Source organism: Mya arenaria, chromosome 6 (assembly GCF_026914265.1).
Source record: "Mya arenaria isolate MELC-2E11 chromosome 6, ASM2691426v1".
Classification (NCBI taxonomy): domain Eukaryota; kingdom Metazoa; phylum Mollusca; class Bivalvia; order Myida; family Myidae; genus Mya; species Mya arenaria.
In genome coordinates this window covers 62707825-62735688 of record NC_069127.1, presented here as the reverse complement: position 1 = coordinate 62735688, position 27864 = coordinate 62707825, and the positions used below count along the sequence as shown (strand labels likewise).

At 34.0% G+C, this 27864-nt stretch overlaps 1 protein-coding gene across 1 annotated transcript in view; it reads right to left on the bottom strand.

The window, feature by feature from the left end:
* Positions 1 to 422: 422 nt before the first annotated feature.
* The window catches only part of LOC128238254 (polycomb protein EED-like), a 28462-nt gene continuing 1020 nt past the window's right edge, over positions 423 to 27864 (bottom strand). Inside the window, exons 2-12 of the mRNA XM_052953961.1 lie at positions 24874 to 24999; positions 24414 to 24506; positions 23888 to 23953; positions 23303 to 23428; positions 22514 to 22595; positions 21948 to 22039; positions 21562 to 21695; positions 20332 to 20437; positions 20037 to 20189; positions 1486 to 1559; positions 423 to 901 (exon numbers count right to left, since the gene is read on the bottom strand). Of these exons, the coding sequence (XP_052809921.1) occupies positions 775 to 901; positions 1486 to 1559; positions 20037 to 20189; positions 20332 to 20437; positions 21562 to 21695; positions 21948 to 22039; positions 22514 to 22595; positions 23303 to 23428; positions 23888 to 23953; positions 24414 to 24506; positions 24874 to 24999 (1179 nt within the window). The 3' untranslated portion in view covers positions 423 to 774. The remainder of the gene's footprint in view (positions 902 to 1485; positions 1560 to 20036; positions 20190 to 20331; positions 20438 to 21561; positions 21696 to 21947; positions 22040 to 22513; positions 22596 to 23302; positions 23429 to 23887; positions 23954 to 24413; positions 24507 to 24873; positions 25000 to 27864) is intronic.

Sequence of the window (27864 nt, the reverse complement as noted above, 5' to 3'; positions counted from 1 at the left end):
AAAATGAAGACTTAAATCAAAGATAACTTTTTTTAAGGACAGTCAATTGCGGGTAATATCTCATTATGTGACTTGAACAATGCGGAAAAACACAACTTGTTCCATTGCCATCACCATACTGCTTACCTGTGCACCTGTCCGTGTCTTACCCACTTCCCTAATGTACACTGGTTGGTTACACAAAACTAATATCAGATACTACAAACTTGTCATCATTGTCCAGCATAATTTTTTGGTGACAAGCATGAAATACAGGACATATTTTCTGTTGACCTTGACTTGGCAACTAGAGTTAAAGCCCTTATAATTGTCATGAGTTACATGCTATTATGCTTTCTGGGAAAGTGACTAAACGAGTTACTAAGTGCAAGACAGATTTGTAGACAGATTAATATCATTTCCGCTTGGTTATTGTACAAGTATACACTTACAAATATGTTTATTACAGCAACATACGGTATCTTCATGAACAACAAGCTTTAAATTTACAATGCTTAATGACAGAGCAACATTTTGGTCGTAATAAAATGGTACTTCGACAAAAAAACTTGTAAAACTCTTATAGTTTATACATGAACACAACAGGTGGACAATAAAACCATTCAACAAAGGTCCCAGCCTTCCAAATGAAACACATTCACAAAAGTTTAAAATGGTATCTCTTTCCAAGTCTGTCACAATTTTCATCCTTAAATCATCATTTGATAGCCTCCCTTAAATCCTTATCATAATAATCTCCCTTGAATATTCACTTGTATTATCTCCCTTGAATCTTCACTTGATTTTGTCCCACCTCCAGATTGTTCCATCATCACACACAGCCAACAGTGTTTCTCCATCTGGAGAAAAGCATGTCTGGCGTACAGCCGAATAACACTTGTTGTGTGTCAGTATTGTGCATCTGAAAAGGGAAAACAAATGATACAAAGGCAAAAAGTAATATGAAGAAAATATTTGATTTAAAAAAAAATAATATGAAGGAAAAAGTAATACAATGGAAATTAATAATGCAATTATAGCCATCTTCCAAAATTGATTGTAGTAGCTTGACTGATATTTTTTCAGTAGGTAGGGATTTGTTTCAATGACGGAGGTTTCTAATGACTGAATGATGACAAATTATGAACAGGATCTACATGATGAACAATCATGCTCATTATGCACAGGCAATACTATCTGACTCTGACATTTTTGGTAGTGTGGCCAATGCAATCAAACAATATGTTAAGGATAGCCTTAGTTTCATAATTTATTTTTAGCAAGATCAACATTTCCACATGAGTGTGTGGATAATGACCATTTCATACTGCCAAGGTTTCAAACATGACAAGGACAACAATAATGAGGCCAAAGTTACCCTTTTCCCCCCAAAAAAACAGACAAACTATAGAATTTCCTATATATTTCACTCATGCCCCTCTCATTTGAATGCAGTGATATAATAATTGTAAGGTATATTTCACAAGTCTACGATGCAAAACTTACTTTGCTTGATTTGGATCCTCGGTATCCATATCCCAGATGTAGATCCGTCCCACTTGGTTCCCTAGCGCCATCATCTGAAGAATGTACAATCTTAAGAAGGGCTCTACTCAGTGTGCGCAAAATGCACTTGTTGGAGAGGTAAAATATTTTCTTGGGCTTCAGAATTTCCTTATATATGGTATTGGATTATCTCCTAGGCCCCTTATGTAAGTGGTCTGCTCATCTGTTTTTCTGTTTATCAAGGAGCCTAACAAATCTTGTTTTTCCATAATGTTGAGTCTTATTAAACATGCATGATTCATAACTTTATCCAGACAAGTGCGTAAAACTGATGCCCAGACTTATGGCATACACATGTATTTTTCTCTGGCTATCGGGGCACAATTTGGAACAGTTTTGGATAGAGCTAAGGAATTTGCTTTCCTTACTTCCTAAATGTTGACCAATCTATGTGGGTTTTTTCTCATTTAATGACAGCGATCTTCAAGTTGTTTTTTAAGATATGGCCAACATTGGAATTCAATGAATCACAACAATCATGCCCAAGACACCAAGGATATGAATTTGTTTTGCTGTTTTCTTTGAATTAAATAAATTAACAGGGACAAGCCCAGTGTTGAAAACAAATCAGGTAAAGTAAATAAATACATCAAGACTGTAACTATGGCTGCAAAATCATGAAAAGTTGTCCAAAACTTTCTTATCCTTTACTCCTTATAATGGAATCATTCTGTTTGGTTTGTGTGATTAAATCTGATGTCACAGGTACGCACGCACACACCATGTAATTTGTTTAAGATAACTTTTTCTACTTCCTTCCATTTTAAAACCGCACCACAACCATCTGTCGACACGGTGAGAAGCCCAAACATGTTCATGTAGAAAAATATAGTTTGGTGTTGTGACCCAATTCATTATGATATAAGACTACATATTTGTGTGAAGTATTACTGAGCTTGTCTGTTTTTCAAGGAAACAAAGTAGAGACAAGAGATGCTTGTTAAACATTATGCCCAAGTTATCACTCAGACAAGATTTTTGCATTCAAGGTCATAATGAACCTTTTGACCTTATAACCCCTAATCAAAAGGGGTCATCTACTGGTCTACAACCACCCTCCATGTCAAGTTTGAGGATCATAGGTCTATGAATTGTTAAGTTATCTCTCGGACAAGCTTTTAGCATTCAAGGTCACTGTGTCTTTGACCTTTGACCTGACAACCTCAAAATGTATCGGATTCACAACCTTCATGTCAAGTTTGATGGCCATAGTTGCAGGTCTTGTCAAATTATCACTTGGTCAAGCTTTTTGCATTCAAGGTCACTGCAACCTTGACCTTTGACCTGAAGGGGCATCTTGTCATCCCCAACCTTCATGTCATGTCTGGGTGGTCAGCTACTGGTCAGTGTAAACTTTCATGTCAAGTTTGAGGGTCATTGGTGCAGACATTGTTGAGTTATCACTTGGACAAACTTGAGTTATCACTTAGACAAACCGTTTGCGTTTAAGGACACTGTGACCTTGACCTTGGACCTGATGACCTAAAAATAAAATGGGGTCATCTACTGGTCACACTCAACCTCCTAATCAAGTTTGAGGACAACAGGTCCAGGGATTGCCGAGTCATTACTCGGACAAGCATTTTGTGTTCAAAGTCACTGTGACCTTTGACCCACTGACCTCAAAATCATTAAGGGTCATAGACTGGTCAGGCCCAACCTCAAAGCAAAAGTTGAGGATTATAGGTCTAGACATTGTCAAGTTCTCACTCAGACAAGTATTTTGCATTCTTTGAGCCAATGACTAAAATACAGAGGGTCATCTACTGGTCATGCCCAATCTCAAAGTCAAGTTTGAGGACCATATGTCCAGGCATTGTTGACTTATCACTCGGACAAGCTTTGATCTACCGACCTGAACAACATTTGCAAAGCAATATATCCCCTCTTCTTTGAATGTTTAAAGGTATTTAAATGATACTGGTTACAGTTCACATGTTGACTGGGACAATACCCCCATGACGAGCAAGTCAAATATCTCTGGCTATAAAAATTGTTGAGCTATGCCTCTTGTGCAACACAACACACAAGTGTTGGCTTTTGCTCCTCAACACTCTTTCAAGACTTGGTTATGTCAAAAAACAACTCTTACTCATAGCTTTATAATTCTAATACTATGTGCTCAAGTGAGCTATTATTGGTGTTCAGCTGTTCAACACAGCCAATTGTGAATTACTCTAGCCTCTACATTTTCAATCCAATCTTCATAAAACTTGGTCTGAATGCCTGTCCAAATGAGACCATTCTTGTCAAAATAGGTCACAAGGTCATATCTTTGAAAAACCTGGTGAATACACATGGAGGCATTCTACAAAAGAAACTTTTCTCTGAAAGAAACCGAAGTTAAGGTGTAATTTTCATGATTCATTATTGTTTAAATTCTAGATTTCACATATTCAGAATGTTTGCATTTATAAAATCTACGTCAAATTTTTTTGCCCGTCAAAAAGAAGGTCAGTATGTCAAATACGAGAAAAGCCTCAATTGACACTCTAAACATCTTCTACCCACTCTTTTTGGTTATATCAAAGCTTGGTTTACAAATATAGGCGCTACCTGGCCCAAGTTTCTTAAACAATCTTGAGTTCCTTATAACAAGATCGAGCCCAGAGCACATTTTTGTTTTGATCCAATATGCTTATAACTCTTCTAAAGGCTTTTTGAGACTTTTAAGTAAACAATGTCTAAGGCAGTCAAGATAAACTATTTTTAATTTTGTAAAATTAACTGAAAGAAAGTAAATTGGCTTAAAATGAAATAAGACATTTTAATTGATTGGGGACTGGTTTAACAACTTTGTCACTTGGTTTAATTGTATAAAAACCCTGAACAGTCCTTGTTTTTTATCAAATCTGAATGGTTTTGTCGGAGTTTTCTTTCTAAGCCTTGTATTCACAGTAAAAGCTGTTGCTTTTATGGAGAGCTTCGCATGGCGAGCAATAAAGTTAAGAGTGCAGATATTGTTTTATACAAAAGATAATTGTTATCTTTCCTTGTACATCTTTGTATTTATGAAGTTTCACCTGGCTATCACTAACATGTGGCGGATCCGTGGTCTAGAGGTAACACACTTGATTATCAATCCAGGGGTTGAAGTTTGATTCCCCGTCGCATCGCTAAAAATACTTCCGGGAGGGAAGTTAAATGGGGGTCCCGTGTGACAGTGCTATACACTGGTGCACGTTAAAGAACCAGGGTTGCTCTAAACAGGGTTACATTCTATCTGTGCACAATGCTCCAAAAACCTAAAATGACTAACAATCTAAACGGAGCACTCGCCGAATGGGCAAGGCCCGAGTGCAAGTATAGATAAGCTTACACACCACCATCACAAACATATGAATTTAACCATTGTGTGTGCCTTCCCTTGTAGGGGCGTGACAAACTAACAGACAGGCTCACCACTATAGAAGCATAAAGAAGGTATCCTTACGTTATTGACTTAATAGTTTGCACATGAAAACAATTTGATTTGTCAAAAGTAATAACTGGATATTGACCAATCAATAAACATTTAGGCTAACTTTAACCAAACCAAAGAATTAACCTTTTTTTACGATTTGCATAAACAAACAAGACTATCTAAGATTGTATGATTTAATACCATTTTTAACATATTTCAATATAATGTGCTTATTCAATACCAAATGATTACATATATATTAAGAATGATTTTATATATATATTTATTTATTTTTTAAAATACACATGAACAACTGATATGTGAGTATGATAAACTGATATATATGACAGATATAAAATTAATATACTCTGAATATTACAATACATTTAAGAACATTTACATCAGGGGTTCTAATAGCTAATAATTGTCAATCCCGAAAAATAGCAGGGGCATGCAAGCTTAAACCATGATAAGGGGCTTAGACCCTGTTGAAATTGTTTCAAAAGTACTTGTTACTGCTTTAGATGCATACGTCCAGCAAAAAGAAATCCTACTGAACAATAACTGTACAATATTTTGAGGTTAAAAGCTCTCAAACCTGATTTTGGGATTAATCCTGATCTTTAAGACACCTCTTACATATAATACATTAAAGGGACTGTACACCAGATTGGCACCAAAAAAGATTTTTTTGTAACGAATCTCAGGACAATTATTTAATAGAATGTGTTATGCTTTGATATCATAATTGTAAAAAAAGTACCAAAATGTAAAAAAAAATTGTGTTGGGGACCGGGTTCGAACCCGTGTCGCCAAAATTGCGGTCCAGTGTTGTATCCACTGTGCTACGAAGGCTTACTCCTAATGAGTGGTATATTTCAGCTATATACCTCTCTTGGTAATATCATGTGATAACATTGACTAGCAAATCACACATAAGGAATGAATTCTACTGGGTAGACATACCCAGTAATCTTATTTAATGGAAAAATACAAAATAACTGCTAAACTTCAACAAGAGCACCGCGGAGTGGGTGCCAACGCTCGTCTGATGAAATTCCAAGTCGAAAAGGGGGGATAACTCAATATTAATTAAAGGCAAAATTATATGACCTGCTATAAACATGCATAGTGTTAATAGGAACACGTGTAGCAAGTTTAATGTGAAAATGTTGAACGGTTTTTGAGTTATGAGGTAAGGTTAAAGTTTTTGGACGACGACGACGACGCAGACGCAGACGCAGACGACGCCGACGACGCCAAGGCTATCACAATAACTCGACTTTTTTTCTTCGAAAAACAGACGAGCTAATAAGATGTTAACTATGTGGTACTTCAGTTAGTAAGTTTCAATGCATTGTACACATTAATACCAAGTTTATGTCAGTTTTCAACAATTTTCTTTTTTTCTTGCAAATCAATCATCCGGTGCACAGTTGCTTTAATGCCATGAAAAAAATGTTGAATACTATAGATATAACAAATAATAAAATGTTCGTTTAATAACAACCATTTTAATTATCATAAAATAAAAGATATAAGATATAACAAATAACATTATGTACATTCACTAACGAATGTTCTGATAGTTTTTTTATAATAAAAAGATATGTCTGGCAAATACACATTTACAGTCTTTAACTGACTCGATTACGTTTTATAGGGTCAAGTTCAACCATCATAAGAATTAATGCGTGAAAGTTGAGAAAAAAACGCTTGTTTCACTAATTTGATCATGTTGATTAAATTAATCATCAAAATGAGAACAATATCGTTTATAATTATTTCAAAATATGACAGAAAATTTGTCAAAAAGCATTAGAAATGCCATTGAAAATTGACTTATTTTAGGCTTTGACTAACAAAATTCTGTTCGTTTATAAGTCAATAAATCTGCCAGTTGCAGTTTGGTGTTTGTTTGTAAGAGAAAGTCAATTAGCTTAATTTTTTTCCAACAAAATTTAAAAAACATCATTGCCAACAGACAATTCTTTAAAGCTGCACTTTCACAGATTACATGTTTTGACAACTTTTTATTATTTTTTTTGTCTTGCAAATTTATGCGAAAATGCATGGAAACCAGTGATATAAGACTGCTGACAAAAAATCAGATAGCAGTTTTCATTTATAAGTTCAAAAATTGATGTTTTGTGCATTTTTTCTAAAACCGTTAGTAAACGCTTTAAGCCATAAAACATTAATTTTCCAACAGAAATATGAAAATTTGCGATCCGATCTTTTGTCAGCAGTCTTATATTACTAATTTGCAGATATTTACGCAAAATTCAGCTCATTCCAAGACAAAAAATAAGAAGTTGTCAAAACGGTAAATCTGTGAGAGTGCATTTTTAAAATATTCAAAAGAGCAATACAGAAGCCTGTCTTGACTGGAACATTTTCATTTCTACACCCATTGACTTAAGTGATCATCTGCACTTGCTGACTTTGTTTTATCAAGTCTCTGAGGCTTGAAATTCTCCGTCACAACATTACCAGCTTTCTCACCACGTACGCTGGCTATAGTGTGATATCCCCTTGGAATGCTAACATGGCCCTCGTGTGACAATACTTCAAGGGGTCGTTTTAATTGTGTTTCATCTTCATTTACAGCCATATCTTTTTTCGGTCTTCGTACATCACGCACAACATGACCATTAGGAACAGCCTCACTTTCATAATGGCGATCGTCCTCACGATGCAATCTTATTTCCATCTCCCTGGTTGATCTGCGATCATCATTTCGTCTTTGTTGTCTGTGTCGATCGATATCATGCAGAGACCTTTCAATGCTACCCGGCCTCATTTTTTTGGCATATCGACTATCAATCATCAGTGTTTGCCTCCCTGGGGACACTGTGTGATATCCATGTGGAATTCGACCATCCAGATACCAGTCGTTCTCAATATGCCTAGATGGAACACGTACATCTCTTTCCGACCGTTTTGCCATTCTAACGCCCGAATCGTATCCGTGATCACCCGATACGCCTCTACCACGAGGTATGTCCACCATGCTGCGTATCCAGCCATGTCGTGCGCCAGGATCGTTATGGTCAACGTGATATATGGGTATCCTTCGATACCTGTTGCAAACAAAAGAAAGTATTTTTTCAGTTCAAATAATGTTAAAAATCATTCATAACATTATAAAATCTAACGCAAAATTTAACTTTGATAAGTTCTATTTCATGTATTCATCTATCAGACTGCTTTGTCCCTTTAAAAAGTTATTTTAAAGGGCACAATATAGGTTGATGACAAAATTATTATTTCTAATTTCAAGGCATTATAATGATAAATACATTTGGCCTACCTCAATCATGTTTTTTTGCCAATTCAAGCCAATGAGACATAATAATACATTAAAATTAATTAATTTTTTTTTTTACATCAATCTATATTGTGCTCCTTTAAAATAATCTTTATATTCAAAATCATCTAAAACGGTTTGTATTGAAATGTTGCTTCATACATTTTTGTTCACATTATTGTATACAGATATCTATTCATTTATCATTTTCATTAGAAAACAAAAGCACAATTTCTTCATGTACTGTGAAATCATTAATGTTCGTGGGCATGAAATTTCGTGGTTTGCCGAAAAAAAAAAACAATTTCGTGGGTACTTGAATTCGTGGATTTTCATTTTTGAAAAAAAAATAATCGAAGATGCGATCGTCCTAGATCGTCTGCATAATATCCACGCGCTGGCCCGTGATTTCCGTCTTCTACGTCATTGGTTTATGACACTCGCTAATGTGGTATGACATGCCAATTAGTGCATATAAAAGAAGATGTACCCTGATCATAAATACAGATAGGGGAAGCCATTGAATGCCAATTAAGAATTTTGCAAACTGTGAAAACACCGAAAAGGTGCATATATTGTCACGTTCGGTGCATAGTAACCTTCAATGTACTAGTAATCAATTAATTATTCCATTAAATAAAAAAATCGAGTACAGACACTCATTACGCACATCTTGTAAACTTGGAGATTTTTCATTAACCGCACACGTTTAAACACGTGCTTATAACTGTCATTTGCTGCATAAAACACATTTAATTTATGTGGTTCATTATTTGTTAAAGGCAGTTATAATATATTAACAGAATAATGATCGTAAGTTATACAGTGAGACAGGTTTTAACACTGTATACTGCGACCTCTGTAAATCATATAATAGAGTATGTACGTAACAAGGCAATTGAAAAAGTGAATAAAGGGTTTATATTTCGTGGGATCTTGAATTCGTGGATCACCCAACCCACGAAAACCACGAACATTAATGCCCCATGAACATTAATGATTTCACAGTATATAAGAATGGAAAGCAACAACTATGCAACCATATATGACAAACACTAATACCTGTACTCGCCATCTCTATATCCCTGGGCCATTCTGGGAAGACTGTTCACGTAGCTCATAACATCGGGCATGCTTCGTGACTGTCGCAGCGAAATCATTCTAACAAGGTCACGATTTCCCCGTGACCTTGGGCGTGATCGTGAATGTGACCTTGACCTTTGCTTTTTTTCCTTTTCATGGTGATGTTTTTTATGCTTCTTTTCTGCATATTTTTTCTCCAAGATTTTCTTGTACTCTTTATCCATTTCCGCTAATATCTTCTTTAGATTGTCCTTATCTTTTCTTAGTTTGTTACTGTCTCTAATCCTCGATAATTGAGGATCTTTCAACATTTCATACATCTGCGTGTAATATTTCATTTTTTTAGCATCAATGGCTGGCTTTTTGTGCCCATATTTGGTTTTCGAAACAGATCTTTTCTTTGTTTTTGGCTTTTCAGGTTTACTTTTCTTGCTTGGTTTCTTCACTATTTTTCTTACATAAGCCCGTGTATCTATTAATAAATTTGGATTCTCAAACTCAACATCAATCAACGTATCTGATGGGGACCCTTGAATATAATTGTTTCGTATCTGTTGAACATAGTGGTCGGGGCTCACAGCTTCATTTACAGGGTCAGATTTTGCTTTCTTCTCATAACCCAGAAGGTCGACACTTTCCGATTTACTCTGAATATCGAGATTCCCCTTTCGGCGACATTTCACTAAATAGCACCCGATCGCTATAGCAACTGCAATAAACATTGCGCCTCCGCCAATTGATGAAAACAGGACAATGTAAAACAAGTTTCTGTTACATTCAAAAGTTTTAATTTCAAAGTCCATAAGAGTCTTTCCCCCTCGTATAATCGGTGAACGACAAATATATCCATAATTTTGTGTGTTCAGTATTTGAACACTCGTAGTCTTCAACCAATTTTGTAGCTCAACATTTTCACATCCACAATGAAATGGATTTCGTGAAAAGTCAACAGTTTTTAAGAGTTTAAAAGTGGAGAAAACCTCAGGGTTAATGCTCTTCAGTCTGTTGAAGGACAAATTTATATCAACAAGTTCAAAATTGTTGGAAAGAGGTAAAGGGGAAATGTCAAAGTTTGTAAAATTGTTGAAACTTATGTCAATGTGCTTCAGTGAGTTCAACGGTTTCAGAACTTCATACAACATTTGACTATCACTCATATTGTTACTATGCATGTCAAGAGAGGTTATATTTGTAGCTTGTGAAAAGACGTCGACCGGCAATTCTAAAATAAAGTTTCCATGAATATCCAAGTCCTTTAAACCATGAAGAAAGAAAAACGCCTGTTCGTGTATTTCAGAAATCAAGTTTTTTCTCAGAATTATAGTTTCAACATCATGCCAACCGAAATGGTGAACTGCTTCCAATTTATTTTCCGATAAATCAAGGAACTTTGGACAATTGGGCACAAAAGACTGGTGACTGATGGTATTAATTTCATTTTTTGCAAAGTTCACATGCCCTATAAAGTTCGAGTCCCTAAACATAAATGCATTTAAAGCCGACAACCGATTTTCCGAAACATCAAGATGTGTCAATTCTTTCAATCCAATCAAAGGTTCTCCATTGTTTAAGCTTGAAAGTTTATTCCTTTGCAATTTTAGTATTTTTAGTTTCATCAACTGCCTAGGTATATTAAAGCTCTCAAGCAAATTGTCACTTAAATCCACTTCTGTTGCTTTAACTGCCTTCACTAAATTTATACCACTGGCTTCAGTTAACTTGTTATTTGCAATTCTGAAAAATTCCAAATTACCTACATTATCCTTAAACAATTCAGATACACTAGAAATTTCATTGTTGGCTAGATCTAGGTGCTTCAGCTGATCAAGTTTAGCAATCCCATTATCCAATGATTGCAAGCGATTACTTCGTAAATCAAGTTTTTTTAAACTTAGGTATGAGAGCAAATTTTCATCTATGCTCGAAAATTCATTTCCAGCCAAATATAGTTCTTGCAATGAGAGTCTTCCAAGATTGTCTACAGTGAAATCTGATAAATTTATCTTATTGGAGAAATTTGTGTAAGACAAGTCTAACTTTTTTAAGGTCACATCACTCAGTGCTTCAAGGTACAATGTCATGTTCTCATAAGTAAAATCCAAGTTACTAGCCAATCCAAGAAAATCCAAATTTTTGAAAGCCTTGATAGCATCTGCTTCTAAAGTTTTCAAATCACAGTCTGAGAAATTAACTGATTTCGGGATCAAATCCCAGGAATGACAGGCCGCAAAATCACCAGCTTGCACAGAATCAATCTTATTTCCAGAAAAGTCCAACACATGCAAAGATGTCGTTACTTGGAAACGAGGGCCTAATCGAGCTGTCAAGAGATGGTTATAGCTGACGTTTAAAACTTTCAAATTTGGCAGAAAACGAAAGGGCTCATCAGGTAGAAAATTAAGCTGATTTCTACTCAAGTCCAAAATTTCCAGTTGCCGGGTGTCTTTAAACAGTTCCCCAGTGTTGTCAAGAAGTTCAATGCTATTTCCACTCAAAATAAGTTGCTTCAGCTTTGACAGTCCAGAAAATGCACCATTTTGGATAAAATTCACCATTGAGTCAGAAATATTTATAACCTCAAGGCTGTTCAGATTTTGGAATGTTCCGTTCAATAAAGGGCCATGGAAATTTCTCGTCAGATGAATTTCTTTGGTCACAGAAGAGAACTCATGGCCAGTCACTTTGAAAAAATTCCGACATGTGAAAACAGCAAAGGTTTCTGAACAAACACAGGAATCTGGACACTTCAGTTTGGGTGGATCAGCATCATTTAAGCAAATAACGCTAGAGATATACACCACCAGTATTATCAGTTTCCCACTAAATGTGAACATCGTTCTTTGATAATATGAAACTACTTGAAATACAGAGATAGTAATAGATTTAAATCCACTTGAAATACATTCTTTAATTTTTACTGGCTACTCTCCGTAGGTGTTAATCTTTATCCAATTTGTACTTTCTTTGAATTCAGTTTTGCTCCCAATGTTAATAATAAACATTACACACAATATACAAAATATATTTTCAAATGTTTTTAACATTCACTAAAGATGCAATGTTTCAGCCTCCAGAAATTCACAGATATTTTTTTTTAAAAAACTAACACCTTCTATATGTACTCAAAGTCAATATTTTTTCTAATTTAAGAATATCAATAAATTAATAATATCAAAAAAAATAAATAAACACCATCACACTATTTAGCCTGACTTCCAGAGAACAGTCACTCCAACCACCCACCGAAAATACACTAGAAATACCCCATTAACTTTCTGTACAACTCATTCACAAGTAAAGACATTGTCTAAATTTACTACCACTATCAGGGTGCTATCTCTAAACCAATTAAGAGGCTTTGCTTCAATTACAGACAGTCATTACAAACATGGTACATCTTCATTATAAATACTGTAGAAGTGTTAATTTTGCGAGGTATTTTTTTTTTTACATGATTTTTTAGTTTTGCCCAATTTTGGGAGGTTTAAAATTTGTGACAATATTTTATTACAAAACTTCCTATATAAATCACCAGTCAATAATTATTGTTATATGGCTGGTCAATAATTTTGGTAGCAGTTCTGAGTTTTTTTGTGGGTAAAACATTTTCTTTTGATTAATTGCAATTTCTTTATTTTGGTATATTTTATCAAAGACAGAAAATATATTTTAATTACAAGAACGAAACAAGAGAGGAAGGAAATTGAGACACTGTTACTTTAGGCTGTTCATAGTGTAGTTTTATCAAATCCTCAGTTTATAGCAGGTATATATTCCATTGGATGGTGCGCTGTCCGTCATTCGTGTGTCTTACACTATTGCTTGTGAAAATCAAATTACATGTATGCCTCTGGGGTCAAAAGGGGTCTATACCATGAGGTTTCCTGTGGACTTAATTGAAAATCTTCCCGTCTGACACCGCTAGGCCCAGACTTTTAATAATTTGTAACAAACATCAAATAGTGGTCCACTACCAAGACTGTGCATATTACGCCCCTTGGGTCAAATTTGGTCCCACCCTTTTTGGCCTACTGTCTTATTTTTGAAACAACAGCGAAGAAATTTTGACCATGTTCACAATTATGTAAAAAAATAACAATGTTGTGGTTTGAAGACCTTGACTCTAACCTGTTAGCCTACTTTCTTATTTTTGGAGCTACAGCAATAAAATTTGGACAATATATAGAGTTTTGAAAACAAATATCAATATTGTCCTCAGATGACCTTGACTGTGGCTCTTTTTTTTAAGGTGTAGCAATAACATTTTGACCATGTGTACAGTTTTGAAAACAAATATCAATGCTGTGCTTTCATTACCTTTATTGTACCTTTTTGACCTTTCTTATTTTTGAAGCTACAGTTTTGAAATTTGGATCATATGTATTGCTTGAGAACAAATATCATGCTATATTGATTACAAAGGTTAAACACTTTTACTCAGGTGAGCAAATAAGGGCCATCATGGCCCTCTTGTTTAATTTTAAATCAAACTGTGTTCCAAGTTTAAGTGGTTCGTACTTAAAGCTTTAAGACCGTTGTTTGTTTACATCTTGCCTAGTAACAAGGGAGGTCACTTGGAAATACCATGTACAGGTAACTGTGTGACGGTACCTGTTACATTTTTAGCTAAAACATGAACTTTTTATGATAAAATAAAGACTTTTTATGATAAAATAAAGTGTTTAAATACAAAAAAAGTCTAATTTCATCTCATAAAATACTTATTGAATGACTAGCAAGGTTAAATTTAAAACCATTTACCCGCGGGAAGGACCAAGAGTCATACCTAGGGTAAATCATTTTAACTATTGGCTTGTAAGTCAATCAATAAGTGTAAATTATACTATCATTGGAAAACATTAAGAAGTTTAAAATTTCAAACAGTTTTCATACCTCATCTTTTATATAATTTATGTATTCGTGTTCTTATTCATTTAAAATATTAAACCTGCACAAAATTTATACAGTTTACAGTAAACAATGATGGCCATAGAGGAACAATACAGACATGAAATAATTTCTTAATATCAAACAATTAGAAAATTTAGCATATTAAGCAAAATTATTATTTTAAAAGTCAAAGCTATAATGTATAAAAGTTACTACATTTTATTAAACCAATCTTTGTTTTAAATACTTTAATATTTTTTATTATGTATGGGGTTTTTTAAGGTAAATAAATGAACATAATAATTATGAACATATCCTGATGTACCCTATAGAACCTAATAAACATAGAATTTAAAAGTGGATTTGTTCATAGAAACAAAATTTATTATATATTTTTACATTTGCACTTAATCTTTTCATTTAAATTTGTGCCCATTTTGCATAAAGCGTTCAACCTTTCGTGATTTTCACAAAAAAAAGCTTGGTCATGCTTAATTATGTACAACACAATTTAAAAAATCTCAGTACTTTTCTTGAAAAATGCAACCAAAACCTTTATTACCCCCCAAAAATAAAGTGATGAAAAGGACAAATTATAAATATAAAAAAGATTCTTATTTTTTGGTTGTTCATGCTCGGCTTTGATTTTGCAAATTTTGGATTTGCAAAATTGCGGCCCAGCTTTAAATTTGCATGAAAACAAGAAAAATAAGATCAATTCTTTATAACATTTTTTTCCAAAGAAACCAACGATCATGTCCCTAATACATGAAACAAGCCTGAAGGCTGTTTTTGCACTGTTGACAAAACTGTACCAACAAAACCTGCATGAAACTGACTTGGTATCTAATCCTAGTCAATTACAAATTCACATTAACATGAGCATGGAATTTGTGCTATCAAATGTGCAAAAGTTCATGTAAATTAATTAATGAGACCTAATTAATTGGTACAGACCAACACCCTAGCATGATCATTGGCTTATCAGATAACATTACTTCAAACAAATTGTCTGAATAAATGGTCATAGCAGAAAATGAGCCTTTAGGCCTTACAAATAATTTTTAGATTTTCATCTCCTATATTAATAGATTTGTTAAGTGGGAGACAGGCTTTATATTCTATTTGTTAAGGCTGCACTCTCACAAATTGAATGTTTTCCGTGTTTTAATTTTGTTTTTTTACTCATTTGTCACTTTCTTTGAACTTACCTTCATGCTCGTTTGTCGGTAAAATGTGTGAAAAATATCAATTCATCAATTAAAAGCTATCATTCATAAGACCAAACAAATCCATATGAAAACAATGAATTTGTATACAAAAACCCTCCCCGACTCTTTAAGCACAACAATAGGCCGATAGATCAATTATCGGGTGATTGACGATGACCTCAACGACACACGTACCAATTAACGGATTAGTGTCAACATGTCCTGTGTTTTATGACCAGTGACCCGGACAGGCAAAATAGCTGACTTACATTGGTAAAATTAAGATAATCGATTCTGAGATTATTATTATTATTATTTTTTTTTTATGACTTTCCGGGACAAACATGCACCCTCCGTGACTCCGTGACAGAGATACGATTTCTGGGACAATCCTGGACGTCCGGGACGTTATCACATGTATGTCTTAAGAGTGAGACAATTTTTATGTTAATGTCTCAAAGTTAGTTTTACAAGACTGCTGAGAAAAGATCAGTTTGCATTTTCATATTTATGTTTGAAAACTGATATTTTATGGCTTAAAGTGTTACTAAGGCTTTTAGAAAATATAATTTTTAGGCTGTTTCCGGAACAATTGAGATCTGTTCTATTGTGGGTATCTTATATGACTGAATTGATGGCATCGATGTCAAAATCAGCTGATTTTGAGACATAAACTAAATGAATTGTCAAGACTGTCAATCTGTGAGAGTGCAGCTTTCAATCTGTGTGTGTTTAAATTCAGGGATTTTACTCCTAATACAATTTTCAAGGTAAGGAACATTCTGAAAGCATCAATTAATGGGACCCTCAAAACAACTTCTGGTAAGTGCAGTGGTTAGCACACTTGCTTCACACAGGTGATTCCCGGCCAGGGCACATGTGAGTTTGGTTTGTGGTCACAAAGCCGGACAAATGGGTTTCCACTGGGTACTCCTTTTTCCCCACAACACAAGACCACACTCTCAAGTAAAATTGTGCCAATGAGAGTGATAATGTAATACTGTGAAATCATTAATATTCGTTGGCATGAAATTTCGTGGTTTGCCGAAAAAATACAATTTCGTGGGTACTTATTCGTGGTTTTTCAAATTTGAAAAAAAAATCGAAACTGTGATCGTCCAAGATCGTCTGCGTTGGGGGCTCAAAACCTCCAATGTAATCGATTAATTGTTTTATTGAAGAAAAAATCGAGAACCGACACTCATCACTCACATCTTGTAAGCCTGGAGATTTTCATACAGGACACATTTAGGCACGCGCTTCTGTCACTCGGTTCATAAAACACATTAAAATGATTTGGTTTATTATTTTTTAAAGGCAGATATAATATATTAACAAAATGGTGATAATAAGATATACAGTGAGACATATATTAACCTGTATACTGTTAACTCTGTTAACTCTGTAAAGAAAATCTAGAGTATGTACATAACATGGCAATTGAAAAAGTGAATAAAGGGTCTATATTTCGTGGGATCTTGAATTCGTGGATCACCCAACCCACGAAAACCACGAACATAAATGCCCCACGAACATTCATGATTTCACAGTATAGTGTTGTTATAGCTGGTCTCACAATTGTTGTAAAATATATAACGCTAAATTAAATTAACATCCATAAATTAACCCATGTCAGCTGGAAAATTCTAGACACAACTCAGTTTCCATATTTTGCCATACGGTTATTTGCCATGAGGCAAACTAAATACGGACACGCAATGTCAAGTGCATCAATTGAAATACAATATTGCTAAATGGCATAACTCTTCATACAATGTATACTTAAGTCAGTGTGAAAGGACTTGGTATTCATGTCCACACTATAAACATGTGTACCAAGCTTCATTTAGAGTTTCTGAATTTTGACAAAAAGGCGTTTGACAGGGGCCAGCAGTGATGAGAATCTAAAATAAGGTTTATCTGGCCTTGTTTACAATCTGACTGAAGGGCTGACCACAATTATGATAATTTATTTCTAGTATGAATACTGAAATTGAATAAGAGACATGAGGTTACATGCAAGACCAGGGGTGAAAGTTCAAATTTGAATAGAAATAGTGATTTTTTTTGCTTCATTCTGTGCAGAAAGTTATATAAGATACTACTTGGCCATTAATGTAAATATACTTTTCTTATAATTATATAATAATATCACCTAAAAAGACAAAAAAAATTATAAAAACATTATTATCATCGGATAGTTGCTTTGGTGTCTGTAATATTTGTTATTTTCAATAGTAACACCTGTATATTGAGTATTGTATTACTTGGAATTTCCACAACAGATACAAATTCTTACATGAGCATTAAAGGTGCACATTATAGGTTAATACAATAATAGGTTTTCATAGCAAAATATATGTGAATACATTTTTTCATACTTGCGCCTAAAAATACTTTGAAATTTCGCCAACTTAAACCTGCTAAAAAATCCCCCTGTATACTACCAAAATCCCCCTAAATTTTCAGCCTTTCTGAATAAATCCCCCTGAATGGTCTCCAGAAAATATCGCATGTATGGAGCATTAAAGGGGCAGAATATTGGTTGATGCAATACTTTTTAATTCATTATTGTGTTTAACACTTTTGACTAAAATGAAAAAAAGAATAAAATGAAATATGAATTATAGGCAGAAAAAAATAGCAAAATATTGGCGTTTTTTTAACATGGGAATTTGTGGTCTATTAGCTATTTATTAATAAAAATGTTAATGTTCTTTATCTGTGCCAAAAGTACACACTTTTTTTTGTTTTTATGTTTCAAGTCAAAGAAGTTGAACAAGTTAATCCCTTAAAATTAAAATATACTTTTTACCTCAACCTATATATTGTGTGCCTTTTTGAGCAGATACCAACGTGAGTTTTTTTCTCAATTAACTCAGACGCATTACTCAACAAATAAACCAGCAAGAAGAAAGAGACTTGGTACTCATGATACACTTAGTCAACATGTGTACCAAGTTGAGTTGGGAATCGTTTCAAGTTTGACTATCGATAATTGGTTCCACTCAAGTAACAGATTATCGATAGAACAATCGGTTTTTTGACAATACCTTAATTGCAGTTTTATTCTTGTTCAATAACTATGCTTATGTTATGTGTATGTTTGAAGTAAATAAGTGTTGTTGTTGCTTTAAGCCATATTGTTAACGATAAGAACTGAACACTTCCAAAATTAATAAATAAACTCAAAGGAGACAATTGGATGGAAACTAACCGATGGCAAATAACAAAAGGAAAGTAGTAAACTGTTAAATTGATGATCATTAATGACCAAAAATAATTGGTTGTCGCCGATTAAAGGCCCAACCAATCAATTTTCAATTATAATCGCTCATCGGAACATCAGTAGTACCAAATTTCATTAAAACTTTGAATTCTGACTTTATATATCTGGGCCAATTGTATAAAACTGGATAAGTTTTCCACAGGTTATCTTTTGGCTAGTTTGCATATAAAAGCATTTTGACTGGTCAACAGTAGTTTTTGGAAAAATATTGACATTTCTATTCCAAAAGGCAACCTACCCTTAAAGGCAAATCTCCCTGAAATTATTTTTTCTAGAACTGCATCTAAATGGAAATAGTGCACAGGGTTTCTATAGGGGGCAAAGTACTTTGAAACTCCTGGGTTTCAAGCAGTTTCAAGAGCTTAAATATCTGTACTATTTGTTATGAATTACAAATTCTAGGTCATTTTAGTCCCCAAGGTTTGGTCAATATTTGTGTATACATGGTTTTCACTTGTATACATGGTTTTCATTGTTAGATGCATAAGTTCCATACTCATAACTGTACGCAATTTGTGAGGCCCCAATAAAATTTCTTTTTTTTTAAATCAAACAATTGATTACTAATACCTATTTATACTTCAAAAAGGAATCTGGACAAAACTCCTTACAATGCCTCAAATGTGAACATCAGTGAATAGCCCTCATTTACATTCTGATTTCTTGTAACAACTTGAGATCTGCCTTTAATTAACACACTAAGTCTGACAATTTGGCTGTTCTGTCCTCTTGAAGAGGTAAAACGGAGTACAAATATCTCTTTGCTCTTAGGATACAAGTCAAACCGATATCTTGTTGGCAACTTATTGGGCCGTTATCGAAACTATGTAACTTGAATCATCTGTCCATCATTGGTCTGTCATTGGTTCAAAATTCTTTCAGATATCTTGTGGCTTCATATTAATGTTATATTAAGCTCAACTTTTTCTCAATGTTCGTACACTCATAAAGCATTATAAATTTGAAAAATAGTTTTTAAATAATGATGAAGACAACATCACCACCATCTAACCAGGACTTGGCACTGTGCATCAAGTTTTATGTGACTCGAATGAATAGATTTCTAGTTATGATAAGCTAATGTTAAGACCCCAACGATATGTCAGAAACTGGATTGTTTTTCAAAATCTGAACAACAGACAAACTAAACCTAAGTGAATAATAAGAACAAATACTTTTATAACGATCCCTTCGACAGCACTACATTAAAACATTCAAGCTATATCTAAGTTTTAACAAATTTTAAGAGACTCAAATGAAAATCTTGGCTTAAATAAAAAAAATATGTGTAAGTCACAATTTTACCTTCTGTTCTGAGTCTATGCAGAAGCGCATGTACCATATGTCACAGTCGCGGTAGTCAAAGCGATGCAAAATGCTGACTTTACCCTCCTTGACGCGCCACGATCGTTCCTCCAGGCTTCCAGCTTTCCATAGGATAATACAGTTTTCACAAGACTGAAAAATTACACAATGCCTTTGTTAGCATGTATATATTTCATGCACATAACATCATGTACAGTTCAAGTCTTATAGCCAAGGTTAACAAAAAGCACTATTGCACCAAGGCAATGAGTTATGTTAATAACTAAAAGAATACCTTTGATAGGACAAAGTCTCCCATCCATCTCACACAGTCTACGTAGTTCCTGTGGATGTCACGCGTTGAAAAGTCCGGGAAGTTCTGACCATGTGTTGGAAATGGCCTGGAAAAAAGAGAAGTTACTTTAAACTTTAATTTTATAACGATTGTGAAACAAGTTTTTACAACTTGACATTTCTCATTTTTGTAGGCACATTTGCTTGGTCATCGCTGTGGAATAGAATGCAGAGATGACAGCTATCTACATGAAAGGGATGTACAACTCATCACGACCGGTTGTCAATAACCGACTCATTTCAAAAGCCAATGAAAAGTATCACAGCTCATGTGCTCAACCAGGTACCAGCAGGGTATTAAACAATGACAAATTGTCATTGGCTAGTACATCCAGGATTTTTTTTAATTATTCAGTCAACACTTCCAGTGTTAATCAGACGAATCGTTTGTCCCATGTCTAGAAATTTTGATGATCAATTTTAAATTTTACCGCACAAATGGCGAAACAGTGTGGCCATGGCCGAACACTTCAATTCTCATTCAGATTGAAATTATGGAAAATGAATTTTTTTATTTGATGAAGGCAGCAGGTCTGGATCAAATATATCCAAATATTGGATAAAATGATCTAGTAATTGTATTTCTATGTGTGAACATCACAGTTGTACATCCACCTTTAAAGCAACTGTGCACCAGATGATCAATTTGCAAGAAAAAAAGAAAATTGTTGAAAACTGACATAAACTTGGTATTAATGTGTACAATGCATTGAAACTTACTAACTGAAGTACCACATAGTTAACAATTTATTTAAGTTTAGCAGTTATTTCCTATTTTTCAATTAAAAAATATTACTGGGTATGTCTACCTAGTAGAATTCATACCTTATTCGTGATTGGCAAGTCAATGTTATCACGTGATATTACCGAGTTAGGTCTATAGCTCAATTATGTCACCCGATTAGAGTAAGCCGTCGTAGCTCAGTGGATACAACACTGGACTGCAATTTTGGCGACACAGGTTCAAACCCGGTCTCTGACCCCTATAATTTTTTTTTTACATTTCGGTCCTTTTTTTACAATTATGATATCAAAGCGTAACACTTTCTATTAAATAATTGTCTTGAGATTCGTTACAGGAAAAAACTTTTTTTGGTGCCAATCTGGTGTACAGTCCCTTTAATGCGTTAGAGAGGCACATTGGGGTTCACGTGGAGCATACTGTACCTACATTTTAACTTTGGCCGCGTTATATGTATACGAGTTCCTGATGGCTTCCTGTATGGGTTCGTTGTCCATTCTCCACATCTTCAGTGAGTGGTCCATGCCACAGGATATCAGCTTAGAGCCATCTATGTTGAAATCCTGAAAATAAAAGAATAATATATTCAATTAACGTTTTTAAATCCTGTGATCATTCTATCATGCCTGCATAACTTATGAATGTCTTATCATAAGGAAATTGATTGTTTACAGCCTTAGCTACAGCCTTAGCTATGTGTTTATAACATCAGTGAACATTTAAGAGTAAAAATATGAAAAAGGCCCTTGAAAAAAAACAAAGCGTATAATAAAAAAATTACAAAATATTTAATACAAATATTTGCATAGTCTTACTGCACTCAACACTTCGTCCCTGTGGCCATCGACTCCTCCGAATATCACGACGCAGTTCCCTTTCTGGATGTTCCATAGACGCATTGTGTTGTCTAAAACATCATATTATTAACTAACAACAAAATAGCATTCATCCAGTATTTCATATAAAGGGCTATTCTATTTAAACATATAACCCACAGTGGAAGGCACTTTCAATTTAACCCCCCCCCCCCCCTACAGAACCAATTTACCCTTTTGAAGTCCAAATTAGCGAAAAAGACACCCCTCCATATACTATGAAAATAATTGCTGCCCCCCCCATGGTTTATATGTTTAAATAGAAAAGCCCTTATTAAGAGCCGATACAGACTTATTATTTAAATGAAATCTACTATTAATAAGCGAATCCTCATTTCCATCCACAGTGCATATGCCATTTAAACAATACAAATAGCAGAGGAAAATTGCTATTTTTTTATATCCATGTCCATTCACATATAACAAGCTTGCACACATAAACACTTGATCATGTGGAATATTGAATATTTTAGAAATCTAATCATTGTCGTAATGATTATACTCACCTCTAGAGACTGACAGGAGCATGTTATGGTCTCGCGGGTAAACTTTCAGTTCATTCACTGCAGTACCGTGACCAACAAAGTGCTGGAACAAATAGTATACATGTATTACAGATCTATATATATATATTGCAAAATGTTATTTAAAACATCATTGCAAATGTTATATATATTTATCTATTCCATTACCACAAATGCTGTACATATATCCCAAATATCTACATTTGTAACAGATACTATACATTATCAAAAAGATTAAACAAAGGGTGCAACTTGACAGATATTTCAGCCATTAGCTAGTGTTATTCAACTTGCAGATTTATACCATATTTTCATGTTGATATCCAAGGTCAGGCCAACATTATCTATTTTGCATATCAGTGACAACAAAACCAATGCTATGACAAATGTACCTAGTGTATTTTTCTTTGAAAACAGACAAACTAAAATGACAAATTTGTGGCCATCATATTTAAGAGAGGTTTTTGACCAGAAATATCGAGTACCCCTTTCAACAATAAAAGTTGAATGTTGACATAAATAAAAACTCTCAAACACTAGGGTGGTTTTTTAGTCAGGCAGGGGGCATAACTCAACATTTATCAAAGCAAGAGTTCTACACCTTACAAAAAAGGTGCACATTGTCTCCTTCAACATGTGTACTAAGTTTCATACAAATATCTTAAATGGTTAATAGTTTTAGTATGGTGACATAGACAACAACACCAAGGCTATCACAACTCCCATTTTTTTCTTTGCAAAACAAATGCACTAAAAAAAATGAATGTAAACCTTAATGCATGTCTGAGTGACTGGACAAATGATTCTGATGATTCCCCGCAGACCAGCAACGGCAATGAGTGGCTTCATCGTTTCCACATCATACGTCCACACACCACAATAGTAGTTCTCATCTGGCTCAGCAAGGGTTAAGTCAGGTTTATTTATACTTATATATTGTCAATAGCTTTTCTAATGAATGACATGAACACAAACCAGTATCAAGCCAGGACTCAATTCTATGTTTTGATATTATTTGTTTTTATAATCAGAAAAGCTGGTTGAAAAATATTAGTATTATATGGATCAAGGTGTCTTGTGTATTGTAAGAAAAGCCTTTTTTGCTACAGTTTTCACATCATAAACTTTGTTATGTATTTTGTAACAAATCCAGCATGAATTATGGGATTTCAAACATATGCATAAATTGTCAAAGCAATTAAATAGACATCAACATTCAAGAAATTTCTTTAATGGTTTCCTAGTTGGAGCTCACAAAAGATTTCAGCATGTCAGTGGTGACACAATTTAATCTTTTCTTATAAATACAGCAATGTTGTATACAAAAGAAAACTTCATTCCAGCATACAAGGATACACATGGATCGGCATATGCCTGCAAAAGCTTGATTTTTCCGTCCTGCATGCATTCATACATTGTAACCTGAAAAAACAATTGCAGGACACTGAAATACTTTAAAACAAAAAAAAAATTTCATTAAAAGATACCTCAACCTAGTAAATTCCTAGAAAATAGTGTGGCCTTTTTATTGACATTTATTACTATATACATTGACTTTCTATAAACTGTAATCTTTTCATCAATCTGATTTGCAAACTAAACTTTGTAAACTATTTTCTATAAATTTATTTATTTCATGTTATTAGTGCAGAGTTCATGAAAGTGTATAATTATAAATAACAATGTCACTTAAGCTTTTACATATCTATCTTTCTTTCTATAAATCAAGTGCATTCTGCTTTTCAATCAAGAGCTATTAATTTCCCCCAAATAAAGAGGCCCCAACAGGATTTCATTCATTTCCCTAAAAAAAAAAAAAACGAGGGTCAGGGTTAATTAGCTAAAGACTGAGAAAATTGTGGTGTGTGTTCCAATCACTTACCCTGTTGTGTCCAACAGTAATAAACAGGAGTGGGTCATCCTCAGCAGAGAAGGTGTTGAATATCACACCAAATAACGGCTTCTTGTGGTCTTCCTGTAAAAGGCAATTACAATTGTGAAGATAATGGTTAAAACTTAAGTACTGCAGGCACTCCCAAAAACTTTTTGAATTTTCTCAGTACACCAAGGGGCTTAACACTAAATCTTAGCAAATGGAACAGTTCAACTTGCCCTAATCTAAAGGCCAGAACTAAAGTGTACAATGATAGCACAGGTTTAAGTAATAGCTGTATCTTGAATTGTTTTTGTGTTATGGCCAACAAGTACAAGTCTTTTTCAGCAGACGGCCACAACAACAAGCTAAAAATGCATGACAAAATATGTAACGCAACCGTTTTTTAAGTTAGAGCTACAAATTTGCCAACAGCAATAAAACCAGTGAAATTTATGGTGTTAAATACCTTTAAGTAGTTGGAACATTTGAATTTTGGTTTAGGTTTTGTTTTTCTGTTTTTGCCTTTCAATCTGAGGGGTGTGTCACTCTGCGAGTCATCCTGAACTGTGCTGACTGTACTAGATACATCATCCTGAAAACATAAACAAAATGAGAGAAAAAAAATCTGCATAGATAGGGATGTGTTTTTTTTCTATAACTAAAAAAAATAATCTGAACTTACAGTCATAGATGAATCAAGTCACAATAATATGCTTTAAGGAAACTTTTTTGATATTTGGACATTCGTTATGTTCCCCTTAAAGATGAGTTGGCAAAACAAAGACTCTGAAGCGGCTACTTTTATGGACTAAGATGAGTATAATGGGCATAAAAAATATTTATGCTTTAGTCTGAGAAGTCATTTCATATAAAATAAGTTAAAATGTAAAACTTTGCCAAAGGTTAGGATAATTACATTTTTTAAAATTTAGAACATATAATACAGTGTAAAACATTCAATTTAGAAATAGAAGTCCAAAATTATGACATCAATCAGGGGTGTAGCTAGGCCTAAAAAACTTGTAGGCCTGATGGTTCTATGTGAGTTTGGGGACTTTTATATACATGTGCATTACACTTGCTTAATTATATTTGCAATTACAACAATAAAGTCAAGCAACACCCTGCAAGTTGTTTAAATAAACACCAAACTTTGGTTAAAAAAAACAACACGCTTTTGATTTGTTCAAATTGTTGAGTAGCTATTAATTTTTATTGCATTTTTGGGCTATTTAAATTTTGTCTTTTTCAAAAAGAGTTGTAGGCCCAGGCCTACAAGGCCTATATGTAGCTACGCTAGCTACAATAATGAGCAATCAGGGATATTTTCTTATATTATTTTGACATTTCTTATGTATCCCTGTAACGCTACAACTCTTTACCATTTAACACCTGGAGAAAGAATATATAGTAATATTATGCATCGATGTTGAATAATAATGACAAAATTGTTCAATATACCTGACAGTGATCTAAACTGGATTGAATTTGTCATTAGATTCGTTATTTTCACATAAATATACTCTGGGTCACTAATACCGTTATACATGTACATAACCTGTTAGATTTGTCCAGATTTACAGATATCTGGAAACAATCAACAATCAACACATGTTAGTGTTTTATGATATCTGAATATGTTTTTGGCATAATGACATAAAAAAGATATGTGTTTAATAGCAGGCAATAACATTTTCTTAGAACCGCAAGGATTCTCTGCGCAAGGACCGTTCGCTACCTTTTTGCTGGGATGGTGGACATCATGAGTCTGCCATAGTAAAAAAAAATCATCAAAAGACTTGTTGACGGCCATTTAGGGGTTGGTGGAATTACTGAAAACCTGAGAAAGCCCGAAAACCTAATTTTTTTTTTATAAAGTATATACAATAGAGTATTCGTGGTGGTTTGTACGCTCGGATTTAATACTTTATTGTGTTTGTGGGTTGTATGTCTTAGTTGTTAGTTGGTGGAGAGGGGTGGGGAAGTCGAAAGAGGGGGGTGGGGGTGGCTAAAACCTCGGAACCCCTTTCATTTTCTTAAGTACATACAATAGAGTATGCGAGGTGGCGTACAAATCACCACAAATACTCTATTGTATATACTTAAGAAAATTAACGAGGTTTTCCCAGGTTTTCGGTAATTCAACCGACCGGCCATTTAGGTGGACTAGAAGCTACGCCACTGTCAATTACTTGCCTCAGTGGGAGCAAGACAAATCGGCCCCTTACCAAATCGGCCTACTACCAAATCGGCCCCTAAGACGTTTCGGCCCTGCCATTTCAACCCCTTAATTAAAATGACTCGAGACGTTTCGGCCCCTTAGTGATTTTCAACAGAGACATTTCGGCCCCTTAATTTTATTTTATTTTTTATCTTGGGTATAAAGAAAAACATTGTAGGTCCTCTTATAAATGTCAATGAGATCTGTAAATAAGTTGTAAATAAAATCTTTAAATTTACAAATAGACAGATATGCATGAAAAACATTGATATGACTGATATAAAAAATATAATTAAAATCTAAATAACTATTAACCCTGATTTTTAATATAAAATGTTAGAAAATCTAAGAAAGTTTATTTGTTATAACTGTTAATTATTAATTGATCATTAAAGACTTCAAAGAAAATTTGTCTTTGAACCATGCGTTCTTTTTTTGCAAGGCAAACTGTTAGTGTTGTGGGTGTGATAAAGACATTCAAAGACGTGTGAATGAATAATTGTCTTTAATTTGTTAATGTTATTTAGAGTTGATTAAAGAAGATTTGAGTAATATAAACAACATAAGTATATATATTAAATCGTTTCTAAAAGTGGGTACCATTTGTTTTAAACGTGTTGCGTTTTTTAAAAATGCCTTTACATTTCAACCATTAATTTTTTATCTATGTGGTATACTATTGCTCCAGAATAATTATTAATTATTATTTTTGACAATTAGTGTTTTATCTAAACATAATTAGGAAATAATGTTTGTTTTATAGATATGAATTGCAAACAAGATACAACTTGATAGTTCAAATGCATTTTAAAAAGAGTAAAACAATATATCCGTAATAAAAAAGTGAAATAATATTCTGTTTGAGGTGCGAAGAGATAATTGGTATTAATCTTTAAGTGTGAGAATTAGTGGTTGGGAAAGTCGGAACAAACGTTGTAGACGTATTTATAAGCTTGTAAACACAAAGTGTCACAATTCCAACGCCTAATACCTCTGTGGAATGTGACAATTCGCCATAAGACCGTCTGTCTAAAAACACCGTTTAAGCCAGTATGGTTTTGCATACGTATTCAATATAAGATTAATAATAGTTTTTTATCCTTACCTGATTTGAATATAAATAACTGAATTTCATAAAATTTATAACTTATATCGAGAAGCGTTACAGGGACATCAACGCCAGGATCATGGATGAGTGGGACTCATACGATTCGCATAAGGTCACCTGCGAGGAGT